Raw genomic sequence first — 18549 nt, 5'->3', positions numbered from 1 at the left:
ATCTGTCTATCCACTGAACATCCATCTACCGTCTATCCATCTGCCATTCATCCATCAATCCATCCATCCACTCATCCCACCACCCAGCCAGCCACCTACATTCTAATATGCATGCATTATCCTTCCATTGACCTACCTACCATGTACCCAGCGATCCATCATCCCAACTATCCATCCATTGTTTAGATATTTTTCTGTCCACTATCTACTGTACACCCGCTACCTGCCCATCCATCCATCCATCCATCCGTCCATCCATCCATCCATCCATCCATCCATCCATCCATCCAAAGATTCATTCTTTTATTCTTCCCTTTCCCCACTCCAGCTAGCCTGGTGAAATTTTATGAAAATGTGAAATCAGAGAACAACAGTCTTTACGTCCTTTGAACAAACAGCTTCAAGTAATTCTGAGATACATAGGTTCTCTATCTCCATCTCCTCCTGCTTCAATCCCTCCCCCAGATGCAACTTTGATATCTACATCTAAAGATACCTAACCCATCAGTTCCTTCTTCAGGGATACTTTAAAGTTCAATATTAAGCCATGACTCAGTTGCTCATTTTCAGGAGCAAGGGGTTTGGGGTTGAGCACACTTTGGGGACACCAGTCAGTGGTGGCTCCTTACTGCATGATCCCACCAAGCTTCTGTACCACTGGAGCACTCCCACCACGGCCAAGCCTTCCTTCTCCTGCCACCAGCACCTTACACAAGCACACATCGTCACCTCTCTACCACAGGACAGAGACACTACATCTCACACACTCCCCGTTGGGGCACCGAGGCTCCAGCGCTAGCAGGATTTTCAGCTGGAAGGAGTGTTGTCAGCATCAGAGCTGCCCAGAGATTAGCATCTTCTTCAGCAGGACAGTTTCATGCTCAAGGGCATCCAGATTCTCACATATGTCTCTTATATGTGAGCACACTTGGTGGCTGGTGCTGTTTTAAAGATTGTAGAATTGCTACAGGAAGTGAGTCACTGGGGTAGGACATGGTATTTGATAGCCCACCCCCACTTCCTGTTTCCTGACTGCAGATTCATCATGACCAGGTACCCCATAGCACTGATTGCCATGGCTTTCCTGCCACAGTGAGCTGTGTACCCTCAAACTGTGAGCAAAAATAAAGCCGCCTTCTATTAAACTGATACCTGCCAAGTATTGGATCGCAGCAATGAGAAAAGTAGCTAGTGCTGACTAGATCTAGAGGCAGCCTTGAAGGGCTGCTGTGTGGCTCACAGAGCCCACCAGCTGTGCACAGGAAGTGCATGCCACCCTGCTGCCCAACCATGAGGACCTGTGAAGACTCGGTGAGTGACCACCTCAGATCCGCTCCCCCCTCCTGCCCCGTGCTCACCTCCCCACACAGCTTGCAGCGATGCCTCCTCTTGGTGATGGAGTTGAAGGTCTCACCACAGCTCTTACATCCGGGCTTCTCTCTGTCCCGTCTTGTTTTAGAGGATGGTTTTCTGGACTCGATCTACAAGGAGGCAAGTGGCCATCGTCAGCTTCAGAGTATGAGCACAGGATAACCCACTGTGGGATTGATAGCCACAAGTGTGGAGGGTTGGCTAAGGATCCTTCAAGTGGCCACGCATGCCCAGAGCAAAAGTGGATGCTGCAGAGGGGAAGAGGTGGAGCTAAGGTAGCTGCACCCCCTTTCCAGCCCTTCTCCCAGGGACCACCGAGGTGCATCAGGCATCACACTATGCACTGCCTGAAGTAAGGTTCCAAGAGGGCAAGACAGCTTGGCCAGTGGCTTTATCTGGTGTGTCTGAGGACATACCATTTTGAGGTGAGGCAAAGCTGGAGGGATGAGATATGGACAGGAGTCTGCATGGATGACATCAGCTGCCAGACTGGGGTGTCCCTGACTGCAGCCCAATACGATCATGTGGTCCTAGATCCTGAGTGTCATCCTTCACCCCATCACATGCCTACTCTGTGTTGGACACTTGGGAACAGGCACACCACATGCATAAACATACATGTGCATCTACATGCCTTATATGGCAGTACTGCAGAAACATCCTAGAGGGCGTGTGAGAAAAACCAAGCTAGCTGAGGCTGTGATCAAATTTGACCTCTTGCTGTGTCTACTGCAGCACTGCCTTCTTCCAGTTTGTGAGTCCTTGCTCCCAGGATAAAGGTGGGAGATGGATAAAGGGGGATTGACCTCCCTCTGCACTTCGATGTGCCTTGTCCTCAGGTCCACTGTCAGGGCTTTGTGTGCAGTGGGTGGAGGTCAGGCATTCCAGACTTGAGATACAAAACCCTCACTCCCAAGGGCTCTGAGTCTTCCTGCATCTGGAAACGTACCCCACCTAGCCTCAGGAACCCCTAGTCCTACACAAGACGTTCCGATTGTACCCTCCTCTCAGTACTGCTGAAGGGTGCAAGTGTTCATTGAGACAGAGCAGGTGGGAGGCCCAGTGCAAGAAAAAAAATAGCTGAAAAAAGACAGGAGAGGGGACGAAGGCCATCAGGTCTGCATAACCCTGCAGCCTCCACCCTCTGGCCCATCTTCAGAAGTCCATATCCCCTTTTTCTTGTGAGGAATCTAAATGTCAAGGTGGAGGAACTAACCAGTGACCAGATAGTCCTGACATGTTGTTGCTCTAGGGACCCCAGCTGTTATTCCTACAAGGTAGCTGAGAATGCAGGAGGCTCTGGGGGTCAGCAGGGTACCATGGTGGGACATTTGGGGATGGAGGAATGGCTGAGATGATGTGAGGAATGGCCAAGAGCTCAGGTCCTTGGACCAATGGGGCTCAGACAAAAGGAAGGTCCTTAGGCAAAGATCTTTGAGACCAGTGTCATGGAGCCCCCATCTTCTTTCATTTGGTAAGCTTCATTTGACCAGGACAGAGTTACCCATCTTTGTGCTCAGACAGGAACTTTAGTCCCAACACTGCTCCATGATGCCGAGGTCCACTGTGGCCCACCCTTCATGTGACTTGATCTCCAACCGTGCCATCCACAACACAAGAGGCCTGGTTGGATATGCAGGTCACAGATGATCAGATAGCAAAGGCATGAACATCTACCGCATGCCAACATCAGCTGTTTTCCACTGAGGGTCAACACAGTGCGTTCCTCATGTCTCTGCTTTGGCAGGTACAGAATGGGGCCTTATGAAGTAAAGGAAATTCCCGAATGGGGGTGGGGTAGGGAAGGGAGACAATTGACTTGTGGGTGATTAGGGCCAGTGCTCTGATGGCATCTTAGATGGATCTGTGTGTCACTCAGAGTACACTTGGAGCTCTGGATGGGGAATTTCAGACTCTAAGAGTGTGTGTGTGTGTACACTTCGGTTAAAAATAACTAGATTTTTTACTTTTTTCTTTTTCTTTTTTCTTTTTTCTTTTTTTTGCTTTTCCAGACAGGGTTTCTTATGTGTACCCCAGGCTGTCCTGGAACTCATTCTGTAGATCAGGCTAGCTTCAAACTCAGAGGTTTGCCTGCCTCTGCAGCCCAAGCGCTGGGATTAAAGGCATGTGCCACCACCACCTGGCATTGATTTTTCACTCTTAAAAGAATGAGGAAGCCTTTGAATTTTGCAAGGTTGGTTGCAAAATTTCCCGGATGCGGTTTGGCCTCTCTTAGGAAAGAGGGGCTGAAAGAGGCTGTTCACTGGAAGACGTTTAGACACAGGATACAATCCCAGTACAGTGAAAGGATTTGTTTTTGAATCTCCAGACATGCTAAGAAGCAGCATAAATCTGGCACCCGTGGCCAAACACTTCTGATTAAAAATGAAACTTTGTTTTTGAGCAGTGTGTAGTTTTCCTCTGTGGCATGCTCTATCATGACGCTCAGTACAGGTCCACAGATGACTCGGAACCATCCTGAGCTCACCGAAATCTCAGCTCAGCTTAGCTCTGCTCACGGAAAGAATCAACAGGGAAGCACATGGCCATACTCTGCTGGATTATCTGTCATTGTGGATCTGCTTACTAGAGGAAGGGCTGGCCCCAGCTTGGTTTGGTAAGGGAAAAGGAAGAAGAACACCAGGACTGGACACTGGGCTGCTGTGGGGGGAATGTTGTCAACCTTCAAAGGGATGTTTCCTGGAGCAGAAGCAGGAAAAGAAAGAGGGGCAGACCAGGCATCAAGTATGTCCATGGTACCAGCAGGTCTAGTGACCATGCCCTGATCAAGGCAGGCCCTGCGTGTGTGGTTTGAGGCCTTGACTCTAGGGCTCCCAGCTGTCTCTTCCCAACCAAAGGAGATGGGAAGCCAGCAAGAGCAGCCTGCACTGGGTTATCATAGAGCTTCCTCATCTCTTTCCCAGGGGACAGTAAGGCTAGGGTACACATCAATGGCTTCAACCCAAAGCCAGCTCCACTTCCCTCCAGCTTCATCCTTCTAATTTTGGCACTGACCCCCACTTAGCCCCAGCTGTGAGACATCTCACTTATAGGCACCACTGCTAATGCTCTTGGGTACCAATGTTCTGGGTACCACTGATCCTTTAAACAGTCCTCATCCCTACCCTGAACCTCGGCCTTCCTGTAACTCCATGAACATGAGGTTTCCCTCACCAGGACCTGTGGGCTCAGCCCCAGGGATTCCATGAACAAAGAACTAACTCTCTTGGGCCCCGATGCCTTAGCCATCAGCTGGTTACAAGCAATGCCTCCATAGGTCCATTCCAGGGCCTGGACAGTGTAGGAACAGAGTTCAAGGCATCATCAGTGAGATGGTCATGGATACCCTCCCTGGCTGAAAGATGTGGGACTGGCTTGGGAGTGTTTCAGACTGCGTGTTCATGAGCTGCTGAGTCTGACTTGATCAGGTGACACGCATTCCTCTGGAAGCCCAAGTGTGGTGCAGCCACAACCCATAAGCATCAGGATTTCATGGGTCTGGCTAAGGCCAACCTCATACATCTACATCAGCAACTCAGAAGGTTGACACTAGGTTATGTGGTAGGAGGTTGAGAGGTCTTTATGAGGGACCCCGGGACAAGCCATGGGGCTTCCTGGATGTAGGCAGAGGTGACAGTGGGTCCAGAGGCCCATGTCTGGTGGAGCCAGGGGAGGCCAAAACACTGTCAGGAGGTGGCAGGAAGCAGCCATAGGCAGACTACTACAGGAAGCCACTGGGGTGTCTGGATGTTTATTTCCCTCTTGGCTGCCTGCACCATGTTTAGACTTCCTGCCTTCCAGTTTCAACAAAACTCATCCTTAGGGTGTCTGTCTGCTCTGCAGGGGCCAGATAGCAGCAACATTCTAATTAGAATCCCTCTCCTCTTGTCCAGTCTCTTTTCATTTTGGGGTCCCCTTGTTCTTTCCCCATCATACCCCTGAAATGTTTCAGCCCTCCCTCAAGCCTCACAAGCATTCTCAAGGTTGCCTGACAAATGACCAGCCTGAGCTCACACTATTGAGGGACTTGGGGAAGCTGTGGTCACAAGGAAGGGGAACAGCTATATATTCAGGTCCTCCCTGGTCGGCCCTAGCCCCAAACTGTCTATGGACTGTTACACCAGGCCTTCTCTGTTCTCTATCTCAGGTGGTTCCACCCACAGCCTGTCCCTCGCTTGCTTCAAGGTACCTCACTGCACTGACCTGAGCCTATGTCCTCCTCTTTATGGGAACGAAAACCCAACAGTTATAACCTAACAAAGCCATAGTCTCAGAGCTGCAGGGCTGAGTTACGAGCTGTTCTGAGCCCCACTCAGGTAGCTCTTTCCTGTCTCCAATGCAAAGAGATCTGGGCTCTTCGTCAACAACTGAGAGACAGACAAAGGCAAGAGACAGAAGCAGAGAAGAGTCATGGGACTCAGAGACAGTGTGAAAGAGATACATAGAGACATAATGAGAGACAAAGAGAAAAAGAGGGGCAGTAAAGAGCAAGCACACTGGAGGGGAGTCGGGTGAGCAGGAGAGAACACAGCACTGTGCCCCAGCTTAGTGTCAACGGACCTGGGGAGATGAGCCCGTGTCTGGGATGGGCTGAAGACACCTTCCCCAGGTGGCAGCTGTCACTCTCCCTAATTCATTAATTCATCCAGGACCCAGCAAGATGCCAGGCAGTATTATCATTCCAGGCTATAAGTGAAGCTATGGCCCAGAGTTGTCCCAACTTCTGTTGCCAAGGGTGCTTGTGAGTGCCAAGCCCCAAAGTGACGATGTGGCTCAGCTATGGGTACTCTAACCACAGCAAGCACAGGTATGCACCTTGGACTATTAGACATCCCCAAATTAAAATAGAGACAGACCCCCAAGTTCCCATGTAGTCCCTAGTAGACAGGCACATGAACCCAGCTGCCTGGCCCTGAGAAAACACACACACACACACACACACACACACACACACACACGAAGGACAAACCTGTTTATGTTGCTGCCACACCAAGATGGCACCTCTTTACTGCACATGCTATCAAGGTGACATTTACACACAGCGAGCTCCTAAGTATTCCCACAGAGATCAGATGATACACATGGTCGTGCAATGTCCACCAAAGGCTTCCTTGTGGCCTCCACCCCTGGTACTCAAGTCACCAGTACCCAGCCTCAGTACAGCCTCACATCTGCACTCCTAGGCCCCAAGAACACAGGAAAGGGCAAGCCAACTCCTGGATCCTCACACTCCAGCCCACCTTGCTCTCATCTCCCCAAGCACCTCCTACTCCTGCTAATCCCCGGATGTGGGTCACTCACCCCGGAAGCAGCCCCATTGCTGTCGGCTACCCTGGTAGGTTCCACAGAGCTGCCACTCGTGACCTGGAAGAGAACAGAGATCGAGGGTGAGGTGGTTTCCTAGTCACATGGCACACCCTGCGTAGCAGAAGACATTTCCTCCACCTATCACCCTGTGCGTTGAGGGTGTAGTGTCCATGAGACAACTGGTCTAATAAATGCCGGGACGCCAGGAGCCACGCCTGAACTGAAGGCACATGGGTATCATAAGGTGAGACTGACTTGACCTATCCTAGTCCAGATACTGAAAGTCACACATACTGGAAAGATGAAGTGGCGGTCCCTATGGATGCTCTATTCACCCTTGTGGTCTGTGAAGAGAGTCTGCAGGCTTTCTAATGCCCCATGCCCAGCTGACTAACAACTGCCTGCTCTGTACCCCTGGTCTATAAGTCATTGCCCTCAAGGAGCTTGTAGGATCCTTCCTCTGAAGACTGCTAACTTTTTTCCAAAAATACATCCAGGAAGCAGGAAAATGGGAGCAAACCATAAGGAATAGGCAGACCCTCTGAGGACAGGCTGGCTTGCTGGAGGTGGGTACAGACTGAGGAGTTAAGGTGTGCCAGCTGTTCCCTCCAGATGCACCTGCTGAGTGTGAGCAAAGCAGCCAGTTAAGGTAGAAGGAGTGTGTGTAGCTGGGAGGTGGGGCACATCCCTACTTCCGGTCACAGTTGTGTCTTCTTGTAGCTCTGGAGTGACTCCACAGGGGTTGTGGAATAAAATAGCCCTACCCCTGGTACTACCGGCAGAGGGCTATGGGCTGACACCTCACGGGTGCAGGGGCATTTGGAGAGAAAACATAACCACAAAAAGACAACCACTTGCTGTTCAAAGTGGAGTGTAAGAAGGGCACCATGACCTGAGGATGTCACCATGGCACAGTGGCCTGGGAGTATCAAAGAGCCCCTGAGCCTCCAGTTCTGTAGGAAGAAGATAAGATCCCTCAACACTCATGGCTGCCTTGTTGAAGGTACAGAGGTGACAAACAGCACTAAAAGAATGCTTCCTCTACATGGATGCTAACCTGCAAGACAGCAGGTCCGCCGGGTGCCAGGGGAGACCAGTACGGGGCCAGCAGGGAACTGTGTGTTGGAGCTGTTTGCATCATACCCCCAGGCCTCTCTCCTTGGCCAACAGCTGACTCCCACTTCCCCCTGTCCCAGGCTGCTGACTCACAGGCTGGTCTGGGGACAAGCTGGGCTCCTCGTCCTGGCTACAGGCACCGCCGAAGGCCCTGAAGGTCTCACTCTTCTGTTTGTGCTTCTCCACGGTGGCCTGAATAACCTGGGCACACAGGAAAGCCACAGGGCTGTCAGAGAGCCAAGGACACTGAGAGCTCAGAGTCCAGGTGTTCACAGAGCACCCCTGGACATTTTATCCTGACTCTCTGCCTTGGATCCAACAAGACCAAAGAGAATGGGTTCCAGAAAGAACACCTAGCCCAAGTCTCCTCATGGCCCTTTTCTGTTCCTTACTTGTGGAGAAGGGAGTCAGACAAGTAGATGTATTGAAAGGCTTGTGGAACCTGAAAACATGTATGAAGGTACCCATGGTCACTGCCTCCCTTGAGACATGAAGACAGGCAGTGCTGGTGTTAGGGAAGAGTTCCTGGGTCACATGGTTTAACATGAAGTGGCCATACTAAAATAATATCAGGATGTAAGCCATACTCAGTGATGCAAATCTGAATCCCAGCCTTCAGGATACCAAGGCAGGAGGGTTGAGAGTTCAAGGCCAGCCTCGGTTACTAGTAAAACCCTATCTCAAAAACACAAGAGCTGTCAATGTATCTCAGTGGCAGAGAACTTGCTGAACAGGCCCCCAGACTCTAGGTTTGACCCACAGGAGGGACAGTCAGAGAGAACAAACTTGAGAAGCTTCACCTGAATCCATTCTTTCTTCTCTTCTTCTGTCCTGCAAAGACAAAATCAGGATCTTAGCAATCCATCCTTGGATACACCCTGTGTGGCTACCTAGCCACTCACTGCCTTGTAACTGCAATTCCAGGCTGGAAAGGTAGTTTCAGTGTTCAGAATATGTGTGGCCTGATTAGGGACAGGCTCATCTTGCAGACCAACAGCACCCTGGACCCTGGCAGGTGATTACAAAGCTCTCACACCATAGGTGGAATGTGACGGATTGAATTTCCTACACAGCCAATGAGAACTGAAGCTTGGAGAATAATGTGACCTGATAGAACAGACAGACCACATGCTGACCAGGGGCTCCTCTCAGAAGTACATCTCACAGGGGCAGAAAAAGCCTCTGTGCACATGTGCACAGAAGCCTAAGCATGAGGACCATTCACAGCACAGTTTGCAGAAATGAGACTCAGGCTGTCAGCATGGGACCCTGGGATGATCCTCCAGATTTTCTGTGTAGCCTTTGTTGTCCTGGAACTCACTTTGTAGACGAGGCTGGCCTCAAACTCAGAGATCTGCCTACCTCTGCCTCCTAAGTGCTAGGATTAAAGGCATGTGCCACCACACCCAGCCCCTGTCAATGATTTAAAAAAAGATTATAGTTCATTTAACTTATTTTTGTGTATATGTATGGGTGTAAGTGGCAACTACAGAGGTCAGAGGGCACCTCCCAGGAGTTGAATTTTTCTTTCTACCTGAAGGATGGCACTCACAATACCAGGCTTGGTAGCAGGTGCTTCTGCCCACTAAACTGTCTCATTGGTGCCAGTTAATAATATTGGCGGGGATCATGGCATTCTGGGAAATATGTGAGATTATAGGATGAATCCTGACACACTGACTGAAAACAGCAAGGACTGGTGTCCTGGTCGTTGTGTTTTATTTTGTTTTGTTTTTGTCACACTGACACAAGGGGGATTGTCTAAGGGAAGAGGAACATTAGTTGAGGGAGTGCCTCCATCAGACTGGCTTATAGGGAAGTCTATGGCACATTCTCTTGGTTAAGGACTGACATGGCAGGACCCAGTAGTATACTGTGGGTGGTGCCACCCCTTGGCAGGCAGTCTTAGGGCCTATAAGAAAGCAGGCTGAGCCAGGCATGGAGAGCAAGGCAGTAGTCAGGTTCCAGGATTTCAGTTCCTGCTTCTAGGTTCCTGCCCTGACTTCCTTCAGTGGTGGAGGTGTAAGTGACATGAACCCTTTCTCCACACATTGATTTTAGTCATAGTACTTTAGGACAGCAATAGAAACCCCAACCAAGACACGTGCATGTGTGCATACATGTTCATGTGTGCGCATGTGTGTAGAGGACAGAGGTCAATACTGAGTGTCTTCCTCAATCACTGTTCACCTCACTTTTTGATACAGGACTTCTTACTGAACTTGGAGCTCATTTTATTCTACCAGACTGGCTAGAGAGCAAACCTGGCTCTACCTCCACAGGACTGAGCTTACAAACACACACTGCTCTGTCTGGCTTTTTATGTGAGTGCTGGGGATTTGAACTCAGGTCCTCATACCATGTGCCAAGCACTTTACCCACTGAGACAACTTCCTATCTTTGATTTACACACACACACACACACACACACACACACACACACACACACACACGCATGAACGCACGCTTGCATACATGCCAAACATATTGAAAGGTTATTGCATTCAGTAAAAGAAACTATCCACTACAATCTCAGGTCAAAGATGTTCCTGCAGCTGCAGCTGCTGGTACTATACCGAGTCTGAAGCTCCAGGGACCTTTTTCTTCCTGTTATGATGAATGTGTGGGCTGCATTTGGTTTCACAATATCTTGCACCTGTAGAACAAGAACACAGAACAGAGAAAATGAATACAAGTCACCGTGTTAGCTGTTCTTTGACACACACCCAAGCTCTGTGAATCAGAGGTATGTATGTATGTATGTATGTATGTATGTATCCTATGGAAGTGTCAAGGTGACTCCATAGGCTCCCAGATCTATAACATGGGGATACTGAGGCTCAAGAGAATTGCAGACCACTGGTCTTGCCCATACAAAGCTGGGCCTCAGGCTCTGTGTTTAGATTGCTGCTTGGCAAATGTACCTGCCATTAGGCCTCCTTTATTAGTTGTCTCCAGGCAGCCCTGGCCCAGCCTTTCCCTTCCAGCATGCAGGGCTTTGCCTCCCAGCACAGCCACACACCTTGGGAGGGACGAAGATCTTGTAAGGTACTTGACTTTGTCACTCAGCAGGCGCTTGAGCCCACACGGGCAGGTGCGTGGTGAGTTTAAAGGTGTGCACCCAGACAGAGTTGATGGAGTAGTGTCATGTCCTTGAAGGCTCTCAGATTTAACCCTCTTCCATCAGCACAAGACCATGGGCCAGATGAGTAGGTCCACACTCCATTCTCAATTAATGACCTGAGTTTCACTTCTAGATCTTTAATTGGGGTCTTGAGGCCTGTCCTCACGAAGTGATGGTCTACCTTGTGTCTATGTGACCATCATGGCTGTGAACTTTAGTCCCAGCCTCCTGTTCTCTTCAACATGAGGTCATCAGGGACCTGGCAGAAAGTATACTCCAAGATGATGGGGAACACTGTCCACTCAAGGCTAGTATACCAGGACCAAGATGCTGTCTCAGAAACCTCCAAGCTGCAGAGGTGGCCTTCAAAGTTATCCCTGATTGTACCCCTTCCAAGGCATAAGAGGGATAGAGAAGGGCCCACCCACCTGGAGATCAGAGATGTCCATTTTCTCCCGTACACTGAACTTCTGGCCCATGAGCCTTAGTTTGGGTACACAGTAGAGCATCACATTGTTGAACTGTAAGAAAGATGTCATATGGAGTGGTGTCACAGGGAGCCCCTCACAAGAGACCCATATAGCTTTAATGTCACAAAGTAAAATATATAATAATACATGCCTTTAAGCATAACACTCAAGAGGCATATTCTGAGCCTATAATGGACAGCAATGGTCCCACTAGATACCAGAGACTAACAAATAAAAGCCTAGTTCCAGGAAAGGGTTATGTCTTTTGGAGTTGTTGGCTATTGTTGAGATCCCATAAACACTAAATAGTATAGGCTAATGTTCTTGGTTACCCTCCAGAACTTTATGATAAGATACTACTGTTGCAAACAGTATGCTTAGTCGTAGAACATAGAGAAATCAAATCAGAACTGACCCGAAAGCTTCAACCCCACTGGATAGCTTCTACAGTCCTGGAGGATGCTATACACTTTACCAGAGGAGAGATATACAATAGAAGCATGAACGGCATGGGAGGGACCAATCACTTTCTGATTGAATTTAAGGCCCATTCAACAAGATGAAACCCATACCTAACACTATTATTCAGCCAAGAAACTGTGGCTAGGTGTGTCATAGGCCCCAGGTTAAAAAAAAGGAAACTTGAGATGGCTCAGTGGTTTAGAACACTGACTGCTCTTCCAGAGGTCCTGAGTTCAATTCCCAGCAACGACATGGTGTCTCACAACCATCTGGATGGGATCTGATGACCTCTTCTGGTGTGTCTGAAGACAGCTACATACTCATATACTCATATACATAAAAAATACAAACAAACAAACAAACAAACATATCCTGAGTATGTGTGTGGGAAAAAAAGGAAACTTGCAAAGATACAGCTACTTATTCAAGAACAGGTGCTGGCCTGTGAGTGTAAGGCAGTGGTAGGGTGTTTGCCTAGCAAACGTAAGGCCTTGGGAAGAACCAAGAAGAGGAAGAAAAGGAGGAGGAAGAATAAAGAGGAGGTAGGGGAAGAAGAGAAGTAGCTATGGAAAAAGAACTGTGTTTCTTCTGGAATGTAAGGTACTTGAATGGATCCTCCACTATAATTCCTTCCTGTCTTTCCCCTCTCTCTAAACCAGAGCTTGGTTCTGGGGACAGTTGAGATCTTGATGTGTGGCTATAATTCTTTATATTTTGGCTGCTGGATACTACTTAATTGCAACCAAGGTAGATGAAAAAGAATAGAAATGCTGGATATAAGGAACATAAATATTAGATGCTTGCAGAAACTAAGGCAGAGTCATTAGCAAGATATAGCCCCCCCCAAAAAAAAACCTATCTGGAAGACTACAGAAGAACCTCATCCTTGGACTTCTGAATCTTTCTTGTACTCTCCAGGGTCTGAGAAGGCAGATGAAGGAGTTCTGTGCCTGGGATGGCAGCCTGGCTCACCAGGAAGAGATGTCGGTCCTGAGTGGTGCCATTCTTGGCTGATAACTTCTGGATGTTGCCCTCCTTGATTAGCTCATTGGCTGGGTTAACGATGTCCTCTTCCCCACCCAGCTGCTCATACACCTCTAAGAGCTTGTGCATTTTCTCCTGCAAGAGACACACAGATCAGGCTGCTGCAAGATCACAAGACCCAGGGAACTGCTGTGGACCCAGAGGTGAGCAAAGCTATGCTCTGCAACTGTGACCCAGAGTCCACTGTAGCAATGAAATGACTGCCAGTGAAAAGGGAAAAAACAAAAACAAAAACAAAAACAAAAAAAACACAGGGTGACATTTGAGCTGGGTATGAAAGAGTGACTAGAAGCCCATCATTCAGAAATTAATAAATCACAGACCTCTGTTGCTATGTACCAGGGGCTATTCTACACCATTCGTATTTTAATCATTTAATTCTGACACATACTCTATGAAGTAAGTGGTATGGTTATCTCCAATTTACAGACAAGGAAACTGAGGTATACAGGAGTCAGTTGAGTTGCTATGACCCAGACTGGGCCAATCTACATGTTACTTTCCCCAGGCCTGGTTGGGGAATCATAATGCCCGAAGGTACAATAGGGACAAGGTTAGCAGCTCATGCCCCTACCTCTTGGTTAGAATTCAACACTATTCAAAGTAGAATCGAGCCTGTAGGGACTTTGACAATAGCAAAGGGCTGGGGCAGGACCTGCTAACCCTCAGGTGTCCCATCATTTGTAATTTTTACTTGGGTACCTAAAGCAGGCAGGTCAGGCTGGCTCCATATGTATGGATACCATAGATACTAGTGGACCAAACAGCATAGGACCTTGCAGGAGCTGGCAGGTATATAGAAGAGTCAGGTATCATCATGGCATGTCCCGGGGAGGTGGGACATGGATCTGGCTTGCACTTGGAAAGCATATACTTACCTGGTTTGTACGGAGAGAGGCTGAGGAAGCACTTGTTATTACTAGGTGGTACCAGGATATGCACTTGGGATGTCTTGGGAAGACTAGTATACATGTGCTCACTGATGGGGTGGGCCCACCTGGGATCAGGGGTGAAGCTACTTGCTTATATGGCCCACCCCCTCACTCTCCCTGCATATTCTTTGCTTCCCTACAGCAGTCTGAACTCACCATCTTCCTAATGGCAGCATTGGAGTGGTCGGCAGCTGTGGAGATGAGCTCCAGGGACCCTGCATGAGGACAACTGAGTGAGCCTGGGCATGTGGTAATGCTGCGTGTTCTCACTGGAGAGGCTGACATCGATGACGTCATGGCTTCCAGTGGGAGACCTTGTTCCTGCACTTGGCCTTTCTCAGGATGCCCAGACTGCTCCAGAGGTCTGGCACAGAGAAGGGACAAGGCCCAGACCATTTGCTAAGCCTGCTGGGGCCAACACCAAGAGAGACTTCCAACTCTCTCACATAGTACCCAGCCCTGCACTGCCCACCATTTACATTGGTCATGACTCCTGGAATAGGAACACCCTCACTGAGGGTCCCAGTGCTGCGCCTAAGCTCTGGATGGAGCTAGTATTTGGCAGTGCCTTCCCCAGATAGCATCTGTCCATGTGACAGGAAAAGGACTAAATCACTTTCCTAGTTATCAGTCTCTCTGTCTCTCCCCTCTGCCTTCCTCTGTGTGTCTCAGCCTGGGGTTCCCAGTCTCCTCCAGAGACCATCCCCCTCAGCCCTTCGGCCACCTCCTCTTACTCTCGGCATCCTTCCGGTCTGGGGCATCCCTGGGGAGCCTCTTTAGGTAGTCCTTGAGCAGCAGCTCATAGCGGGGGATCCTCTGCACAGGCTCCAGCATGTGATGCTGCAATGTCAAGTTCCCGCACACCTCCTGCTTCTGGGAGGACAGAGAGCACACAGAGGGTCACCATAGGGTCTCGCCCCTGTACTCACCTCCACAGTCCCCGGAGGTTGCCCAGAGCTTCCTGATTTTCAAGACACAATTGGCATAGACCACATCTTATAGCTGGGGAAACTGAGGCTCAAAGGTGCTTAATGATGGAGGAACTGGAACTCTCTGCGCAGGCTTGGGTTGAGGAAACAAGTGCCAGAATAATGCCTCCTCCCACGAGAAGCATTAAGACCCCTACCCCACCCCGTCTCCTACAGTCCATCCTCTCCCTGTCAGGTGGAGGCTAACTGTGCCCAACTCCTCCAGTATCGATCCTCATGCCTAGAGACTGCTGGGTATCCTTCTGCAGAGTCCCTGCATGATGAATGACAGAGAGAGCAGGTGACTGCTACAACCCTACCCCTGTACTGTCCCTGGCTCTCTAGAGCTCCCTCCTCCCCCCACATTCCAGCTCCCCTCTGGCCGCACTTCAGCACCTTCAGCACTGTCAGCAGACAGCATGAGTTCACATTCTTCATCCCGCAAACAAGGTCACCTGCTAGCGAACTGTTACCCCTATGCTCACCATGGGCTCTCCTGCCATGCTGCCTGGTTCTTCTGCCTCTGCCATGCTGACAGCTGAGAAAAACTGCCATTTCTGTCTGCTGCCTGTCTGCTGCCCTACCCCCTAGCAATTTCAGGGCCCCAGCCACCCACACCTTCCTCAGGTCCTGAACAAAACTTCTAGTGGAGATGGACCCAGAACTGTCTAGGGTGCAACAGGGTCTGGGGATCTGAACTCGGGTCCTTGTGTTTATACTGAAGCACTTTGCCCAACAAGTCATCTTCTTAGCTCCTAAACAATGAGTTTTTGTTTTGTTTTTTTGTTTGTTTGGTTTTGGACACAGAGTTTCTCTGTTTAACAGAGCCCTGGCTGACCTGGACTCTATCCATAGAGCAGGCTGGCCTTGAACTCTCAGAGATCAGCCTGCCTCTGCCTTCCTTTTTTTTTTTTCTTAAAGATTTATTAGTTTATTTATATGAGTACACTGTCTTTCAGACACACCAGAAGAGGGCATCAGACCCCATTACAGATGGTTGTGAGCCACCACGTGGTTACTGGGAATTGAACCCAGGACCTCTAGAAGAGTAGTCAGTGCTCTTAACCACTGAGCCATCTATCCAGCCCCTGGCCCTACCTTCCAAGTGCTGGGATTAAAGGCGTGCACCACCATCCCTGGGTTTTTTGTTGTTGTTGTTGTTGTTGTTTTTTTAATGAAAGTTGTACTTAAGTAAAAAAAAAGAAAATCTGAGTGTTGGTGTTGGAAAGATTGCTCAAAGGCTAAGAACATTTAAAGTTTGATTCTAATAACTACATAACTATCAACCGTTAGAAACTCTAGTTTCAGAGTTTCTGACATCCTCTTCTGACCTCCTGGGGCACCAGACATGCACACACATCATAGACATACATGCAGGCAAAACACGCATACATATAAAATAAACCTTAAAAAAAAGTCTGAGTGTCATGCTCACTTGAGATCCCAGTGCTGGGCAGGCAGAGATAACCACATATCATTGGCCAGTTAGCCTAGCAGAGTCACCAAGCTCTGGGTTCAATGAAACACCTTGCCTCAATAAATAAATAAATAAATAAATAAATAAATAAATAAGATGGGAAGAGATAGAAGACACTCAACACTGACCTCTGACCTCGACATGCACATACACAGATAACAGATATGAGCAGATGCACACATATGTACACAGGCACACATCACACAGTCAAATTGTTTCAAGCAAGAATCGAGTGAGGGAAGATGTGAAATGGTTATCCCTAGGGCTTCAAAGCATCTCCCTGCTAGAAACTCAAGAATAGAGGCAACGGGGGGGGGGGGGGCGAAACTGCTCCAGTGAAACTCACACAGAAGCACAGCCTAAACCGAATCATGGATAAACCACAGATAAGCCCAAAGCCAAGAGACTATAGCCAATTCCCTCAAGAGGACAAGGGCAGAACCTGTCCTAGAGGGAAGGACCTGATAATGAGAACAGTGTGTGTCCCAGTTTGACTTATGAACCACGAAGAGAAAAAGGCGAAGAAAATTTTCAAGAGCATCACTGGGATAGCTGGCAACCGTGTGGGCTGTGTAGAGACAGTGCTATGACAGCTGTGTGGGGTTCTTGATTTCAGTCACCACGTGGGCGTGTGGGAGACCTTCTCCCTCACACTTAGTGATGAAGACGGCAGTGTCTGCAGATGAGTTTCCAAAGACAATGGCCATTGTATGTGCTTAGAGATAAAGGTAAATAGGGCAGAATGTAACATCTGTAAGCTTTGTCTTTGTGTGGTCGTTCCTGGGTATGCTGTATGCATGCACATCTCTGGCTGAAACTAGATCTCATCTAGGCTTGCTTATCAGCCCCAGAACTACTTGTCTCCATGACCCTACCCTCAGGCCCACGAACTAGGGTTCAGACACATGCCACCACCCTTGCCTTTACCTTGTGTTAGAGATCCAAACTCAGGTTCTCAGCTCTTTTCTCTAGCCTTAAATTGGTCACCTTACAAACCCTTGGTAAATGTTTGGATTTCTTTAAGGCTTATAATTTAAAATATTCCTTGGATTAAACAAAGGAATTCTCCAGAGACCAAGAGAAATGTGATGCTCATTTGATCCCATTTTATACAGGTCTAGGTTTCTTGGCCTTGGCCATGGACATTTGCTAAGGAGAATTTTCTGTTGTGGGCCATCTGTGCACTGTAAACCTGCCCCAGATTCCACCCTCCAGGTACCAGAAGCAACATCAGTGTCAGTAGACACAGACCAGGTCTTTACAGAGAATGGCTCAACTGTGCTGAGGCCAGGGGGCAGAACCTTGGCTGTGTTTAGCAGGAAACATGCCCAGGCGGTACCCACTGTTCAGGGACAGGATAGTGCTGAGGCAGCCAATGCACGCCACTGCCATCCCAATCCCGGGGGTGTCTTGTCACCCGAGGACCTGCTGGACCCAAGAGCCTGATCTGCTCTATGTGGGCAGGAACAGTAGCTTGTGCTCAGGCTGAACCCTACCTTGCTCTCTGGAGGGAGCTGTCTGTGGATCTCCACAGCACAGATGAGTCTCGTACTCATGATTATGTGAGAGTTGAGTGTCCTAGTGTCTCCAGAGGGCTGGGACGGGGATACCGTAGCGGCTCAAGCATGAGGAACTGAACGCAACACCAGAACCCATGTAGACAACGCCAGGCATGCTGATGCAGGCTTGCAATGCCCAGAGCTGCGTAAACTGGGTGTGGAGGGACACACTTTTATAATCCTAGTTCTCAAGAGATGGAGGCAGGATAATCGGAAGTTCAAGGTCACCCTTGGCTACACAAGAAGTTCAAAGCCAGCCAGATCTAGAGATCTTGTTTTATGATTATGGTAAAGGTGATGGATGTTTTTTTGTTTTTTTTTGTTTGTTTTGTTTAGACATGGTCTTACTATGTGTGCTGTCTGGCCTAGAACTTGCTAAATAAACTGGTCTGGCCTCAAACTGTCTCCTGAGTGTAGAGATTAAAGGCATGTGCCCAGCCTAAGACCCTGTCTGTAGTGGTTTGAATATGTTTGTTCTATGGAAAGTGCTACTTTTAAGAGGTGTGGCCTCGGAGCTGGAGAGATGGCTCAGCAGTTAAGAGCACTGACTGCTCTTCCAGAGGTCCTGAGTTTGACTCCCAGCAACCACATGGTGGCTCACAATCATCTGTAATGGGATCTGATGCCCTCTTCTGGGATGTCTAAAGACAGCTACTGTGCACTTCCATACATTAGATAGATAGATAGATAGATAGATAGATAGATAGATAGATAGATAG

The 18549-nt window shown here is 48.8% G+C and overlaps 1 protein-coding gene across 3 annotated transcripts in view; it reads right to left on the bottom strand.

Annotated features, from left to right (window-relative positions):
- The window catches only part of Fgd3 (FYVE, RhoGEF and PH domain containing 3), a 46602-nt gene that overhangs the window by 4008 nt on the left and 24045 nt on the right, over positions 1-18549 (bottom strand). For all 3 annotated transcript variants that reach the window (XM_028763192.1, XM_028763194.1, XM_028763193.1), the window contains exons 7-15: positions 14561-14699; positions 13983-14041; positions 12823-12969; positions 11347-11439; positions 10371-10450; positions 8595-8625; positions 7888-7995; positions 6673-6735; positions 1359-1481 (exon numbers count right to left, since the gene is read on the bottom strand). In XM_028763192.1, coding sequence (XP_028619025.1) covers positions 1359-1481; positions 6673-6735; positions 7888-7995; positions 8595-8625; positions 10371-10450; positions 11347-11439; positions 12823-12969; positions 13983-14041; positions 14561-14699 — 843 coding nt within the window. The remainder of the gene's footprint in view (positions 1-1358; positions 1482-6672; positions 6736-7887; positions 7996-8594; positions 8626-10370; positions 10451-11346; positions 11440-12822; positions 12970-13982; positions 14042-14560; positions 14700-18549) is intronic.

Source organism: Grammomys surdaster, unplaced genomic scaffold (genome assembly GCF_004785775.1).
Source record: "Grammomys surdaster isolate TR1022 unplaced genomic scaffold, NIH_TR_1.0 137, whole genome shotgun sequence".
In the NCBI taxonomy this organism is placed as follows: Eukaryota; Metazoa; Chordata; class Mammalia; order Rodentia; family Muridae; genus Grammomys; species Grammomys surdaster.
Note: the sequence above shows the minus strand (reverse complement) of the source record. Positions and strands in the feature narration are given on the sequence as shown.